Here is a 6153-nt window from a genome sequence, read left to right on the forward strand (position 1 = left end):
TTACTAGCATTGAATTTTACCTGACATCGGCAAAAGTGGTAGGGGGCCTACATACTTGTCTTGTGTGTAGGCCTACCGTACATGCCGCTGAAAGAGGTTGCCTAGGATCAAATACCCAGATAAGTATAACTTGGACTGCCATACATTATAAGCAAAACAACTTGTAACAAACTGAAACAAAGGAAAACCAAGAATTTATTTTAAGAACAGTTGCACAGTGCTCCAGATATTAGTGTCAAAAATGTTAACATTTGGTTAAAAAAAAGAACTTAAAATGGAAGTGGGACCTTATTGACTTGACAGACTAGTAGGCCTACCGCTTATAAAAACCCTTAACATTGCTATTGATCATTGTGATTGGCGAAGTTCTTTCAAATAATGTTAAGATTTTGTCGGTTATTGCTGTGACGTCGACAATAGTTCACAATGATGTCGTCTGTCAAGAGGGTTAACCTTTGGTAGTTTGAGGAGTTCCATTGGCTTTTCATTGTGATAATTCTTATCCACTCGTTGTTTTATTGTAGAATTATACTCTAACAATAAAACAAAATATTTCACACTTATTCAATTGTAATTGTCCAAACCGTTATTACTCTACTATGCATTTGATTATAAATTTGATGACAACAGAAGAAATAATCTACTACGATTTGTGATGGATTATCACGTAAATTTCTAGTTGAATCAAGATAGTTCTTGGGATTAGAAAGACAATGCCGTTGCTACGACTCCTCGGTCGAACTCTAGAAATATTGCTCTTGAGAATCGGAACTTCAAAGATTCCTGGTATACGTGTAAAGATTATGTATTAGAAAAAATGTGTATAAAAAAAAAATTTAGCTTGTTCTGTTATCTTTAAGCGTTTTGGAACTGGTGGGTCAGGTCCAAGAGCAAAATCAAAAAGGATCATAATGTTACAGCCAAAATATATTTTACTTTTCTGCGTTTTATTTATTCCAGTTGTTAGTGCGCAAGATGAGCCTGTAACAATAGGTAATACGTTGATTATTTTTGTTGATATATTTTGTTGGTATATTTTGTTAAGTTTCTATTTCTACAAGCCCAGTTCTCTTTCATTGGCTATTTAAGATAGTTAATTTGACTTAAAATGTCATATAAAGTCAAATGTAATATAATAACGTGTACAACGTGCTTTTATTAAACTAATTTCTTAAATATTTACGATATTTCCCGATACCATAATGTTTGCTAAAGCAAGTGTAGATTTGATAGTGTCACCTGTAGGGCCTACTTTAATGCCTGACTGCTGTCAGCGAAAAAAAAAAATTATACTTGAACCCACATTTTTTTTAACTAATTCTTTTAGAGGAATGGACACAGTGGTTTGATAGCGATGACCCGGATGGCCTTGGTGATAGCGAGTTATTAGATGACTTAAGATCAGTAAGTTGTGTTTTTTATATTTTTGATAATTTACCATTAACATAATGAGTTTGCTTAAGAACAAAAACACGTATAATAATATAGAAGTTATAAATTAATATTGTTTATTAATCAATGATTTGTTTTTATAAGATTTTGATTTCGATCTAAGTATTACAATTCCAACCTGTTAAGAAAGGTTGGAGCATGAAAGTGCAAGCGGGTCACTGGAGGGGTGTATTGGGGCGAAGCCCTTTTGAAGCTTCGGAACTTTCATTAGGTTTGACGTTATATTTAATTGATTTTTACTATCTTACATGGTCAATTTCTGATAAGTTTGCAAAAATTTTTTTTACCAAAAATAAGAACGCCGCTCACGCACACTCTAAATCTGCAACTGCCATGTATTGAATTCTGGCCTGAGATTATATGACCGTCGTCTCCGGGCCCCTACTTTAGCTGGTAAAACCAATACAGCTACAACCTTCACTGTTACAAATGAATGTGGCTGATAGTCTAACATTCCAAAAAGACTTAAAAAACTAAATCCAATTCGTCTGATTTTTGTTTCAGTTATTCCCATTCTTGATATGTTCATTCCCGTTTGGAATCGAATGTCAGACAACGTCATTTCAGCCCTACACTGCCACCGGTCAGACGGTGACATGTAATCCAGCTATGGGTCTACAATGTCTGAACGCCGACAACCAGCCTGAAAATTGCCTTGATTATCGCGTTAGATTTAGGTGTGGAGAACCAATAGGTAAGATTTATTAATAATTACTATGCTCTATTCCCATTAGTCCCTGTCGTAAAATTTATTGCATAAGATATGAACTTCATATTATAATTAAATATTTAATTAAAATACTTTGAAATGTTGTGCCTTCACTGCAATTTACTCCAGTATGATCTTATCACATAGGTCAGTAACATAACAATTTATGTAGGCCTAAATGTATAGAGTAGGCCTACTTGGTAAAAGATCAACACCATTTTAATTAATGCAGCATGCTGGATACATCAAGGGACAATTCCCTACTCATGGTTTATAATGGTTTATGTATGTATGCCTATACCTCCAAAACAAATTGTACCTGTATTTGTGACATAACACAACCCCATTATTTTCGACAATACCAGACGGTTTGGCGCAGCGGGGACGGTTTGGTTTCCGAACCTCGGTGTCGGGGTTTCCCTCACTGTGCATTTCGATTGTGTCCTTGAGAAAAACACTTTATTTGCATTGCTTCTCTCCACCCTGGAGTATAAATGGGTATCTGGTGAGGTTGCTTGCTCCTGCGCTGATACCTGCAGCAACACTTAAACCATACCAGTACCAGTAAAATTACAAGTATGGTTTATGGCTTCTCAATTTTTTCATATATGACATTTTATCGCATTTTTATCATAAATGTTTATTTGCATTTTTATCAGACGAATGTGCATCGTCACCATGTCTCAACGGAGGAACGTGCAATGATCTTCAAAACGCGTTTGAATGCGTTTGTGTTAATGGATACGAAGGTGCTAGGTGTGAAATAGGTAACTTGGTATTTATTTTTAAGTTTCTGCTTTATAGAACGAAATTATTGGGACGGTATTGGTTTTGCGTTGTAATTTGAGGAGGAAATATTTCTCTCACTTACTTTCTATAGATATTTAATATAAGCTTAAAATATTGAAGTTGTGGTTGGTAAAGTCCGACCTCTTAAGGACTCCAAAAGTGTAGGGGTATAACAGGAGGGGTAGACATGCGAGTCGAATGCTAAGAAAGGCCCACTACCGCAGTTTAAGCCTGTTTGACTGTAAGCGAATTTATTCGCGCGAATCGAAATTGTCGGTTCATGCGCATGCGCATACACATTTCTATCGGAGCTTTTTGTTGCAGCAAATTCAGTAGTTCAAACTGTTTCTACTTTTTTGGAAGCGAAAAAATGCGCAACCAATTAGAGCTCAGCGCAAGTAAATTTGCCTAGTGTAAAAACGGCTTTAAGACGCGCAGCGTCAGCTAGTCATGGGCAGGCTGCCGTACCACCTCAGGCCGCATTGGACCTGGTAGGTAGAAAACTCACGAAGTTCGTTTGTAAAATATTAGCTCAAGTTGTTTTTTTTTTTTTTTTTTTTAGTTTTAAGAATGTACAATCATTAATATGACCTTTTTAAATATCGTCCCGCAGCAAATTTTAATCAAAACTTTGCTATGCATTGGCAATCCTGGCTAATTCTATCCTAAATCTATGTTTAAGAATCAATACGTTCATTTCAATGTTTGTCACTTCAAAAACAAATAGTTTGTTCTTACTTCGAATTTCAGAAACAAATGAGTGCGCCTCCAATCCTTGTCAAAATGGTGGACAGTGTCTCGATCTTATTGGATTATATTTCTGCAACTGTCCACTTGGTTATTTAGGTGTAAACTGTGAAACAGGTAAGCAATTTTATTTGACAAAAACATGTGACATGCCTAAATATGATCATGATGACATCACATCATGACCATATATAGACACATCATGACCATATATAGGCACATAATGACTATATATGGGCATACCCAACAGTTGTTTGTCAAAGAAAAAAGTGATAGTCTAGACGTGGCTTTAAAAAAAATAAGAATTTTAATATTTGTAGTAATTTGAAGTTATTAATGTATTCCCATGTTATGATTTTCGTGACCTCAATTATAAATGGAATAACAATAAAATAATAGATAATGTATTAATAATAATAATACTAAAAAAATAATAATAACATCAGAGTAATAGGCCTAATAACATAACTAATTATTGAATATATATTTTTTTAAATAATTTTTTTTACAATATTAAACCGAGTTTTAACTGAAGAATTCTGCATATTTATAATTTGTATGTTTTTGGCATGTTTTACTGTCAAGGGCAATGAGTTTCCCCATTGTGGGATAATGAAGTTTTATTGAATTGAATTGAATATTGATAGTATTGTGCATTTCTATAGCTTATGATGTTAATGATGATGATGATGATGATGATGATGATGATGATGATGATGATGATGATGATGATGGTGGTGGTGGTGGTGATAATGATGATGATCATGATCATGATGATTCAAGGAGGAGGAGGATGACGATAGTGCTATGATGATGATGATGATGCAAAGAGGATGAGGATGATAGTGCTATGATGATGATGATGTGAGGAGGAGGGTGATGATAGTAATAATACTATTAGTTGATGATGATGAAAATGATGATATGATGATGATGATGATGATAAATATAATAATAAGGATGAGCACGATAAGTCTAATGATGAGGAGGAGGATAGTTATAATAATGATGATAGTAATAGATATATTATGGTTTTCCAGACAATAATGAATGCAGCTCAAACCCGTGTGTGAACGGAAACTGCCAAGATAACGTAAATGCATTTCTTTGTATTTGCTTCGCGGGATACCGAGGCACAACTTGTCAAATAGGTTAGTACAAATTGCATCTTACGGTTGGTTTCCATACAATCGCTACACGCTATCGCCGACTGCTTTCGGTGATGCTGATTGGTCGGAGAGCCTGCCCAATTGCGTTGGGGACAGCTACGCGGTACAGCGATTGCACTGAAAACACTGTAGCGACAGTGTAGCGATTTTAAGGAAACCAGACTTAACAGACCTCATAAAACCAAACTTTAGCATAAATATATTGATAAAATGAGCATTGTCAATTATTATGGATTGATTGATGTTGTATTGATTGGGGATTGATTGGTTAATTTCTTAAGTTTTTAATTGATTGATTTATTGATTGATTGATTGATTGCTTGATTGATTGATTGATTGATTGATTGATTGATTGATTGATTGATTGATTGATACCGAATACTCGTACTGAAATAATTATTGTCCATTATAAAAGAAAGAAATGCATTCGAAACTGGCAAATATTTGAAATTACAAAACAAAATTGTCAAATGATTGATTGATTGATGAATTGATTGATTGATTGATGACCAAATGTCTGACTGAATATCTGAATGATTGACTGACTGACTATAGATTGACTGACAGACTGAATGATTGAATCATTGATTAACTGACTCATCGGTTGATTGATGGATTAAGGCGACATTATATTTATAACTCTTAATGGTAGATATCAACGAATGTGCGTCATCGCCTTGTCAAAATGGCGGAACATGCATTGACCAAGTTAATGGGTATCAGTGCCAGTGTCCATTTGGTTACATCGGTCAATTTTGTCAAACTGGTAAGTCTGGTAACTCAATATGATTTCTTGAGTTTTCAATGCATTAGGCCTATTTATACGTTTCATATAGGCCTACATTTTTTATATTAATAACAATGCTACATGAACATTTCGAACGGTAAAGATGTGTATAAGAGACAGATTTTCGTGACCTCAATTATAAATGGAATAACAATAAAATAATAGATAATGTATTAATAATAATAATACTAAAAAAATAATAATAACATCAGAGTAATAGGCCTAATAACATAACTAATTATTGAATATATATTTTTTTAAATAATTTTTTTTACAATATTAAACCGAGTTTTAACTGAAGAATTCTGCATATTTATAATTTGTATGTTTTTGGCATGTTTTACTGTCAAGGGCAATGAGTTTCCCCATTGTGGGATAATGAAGTTTTATTGAATTGAATTGAATATTGATAGTATTGTGCATTTCTATAGCTTATGATGTTAATGATGATGATGATGATGATGATGATGATGATGATGATGATGATGATGATGATGATG

At 34.0% G+C, this 6153-nt stretch overlaps 1 protein-coding gene across 1 annotated transcript in view; it reads left to right on the forward strand.

Moving 5' to 3' along the window:
- The first annotated feature begins 834 nt into the window (after nt 1–834).
- LOC117114386 (fibropellin-3-like) overlaps nt 835–6153 on the forward strand; it is a 6593-nt gene continuing 1274 nt past the window's right edge. The window contains exons 1-7 of the mRNA XM_033258044.1: nt 835–993; nt 1328–1404; nt 1957–2146; nt 2821–2928; nt 3701–3814; nt 4738–4848; nt 5519–5632. Of these exons, the coding sequence (XP_033113935.1) occupies nt 912–993; nt 1328–1404; nt 1957–2146; nt 2821–2928; nt 3701–3814; nt 4738–4848; nt 5519–5632 (796 nt within the window). The 5' untranslated portion in view covers nt 835–911. The remainder of the gene's footprint in view (nt 994–1327; nt 1405–1956; nt 2147–2820; nt 2929–3700; nt 3815–4737; nt 4849–5518; nt 5633–6153) is intronic.

Source organism: Anneissia japonica, unplaced genomic scaffold (genome assembly GCF_011630105.1).
Source record: "Anneissia japonica isolate Jap-2015-1 unplaced genomic scaffold, ASM1163010v1 scaffold1231_len1163931_cov198, whole genome shotgun sequence".
Lineage (NCBI taxonomy): Eukaryota > Metazoa > Echinodermata > Crinoidea > Comatulida > Comatulidae > Anneissia > Anneissia japonica.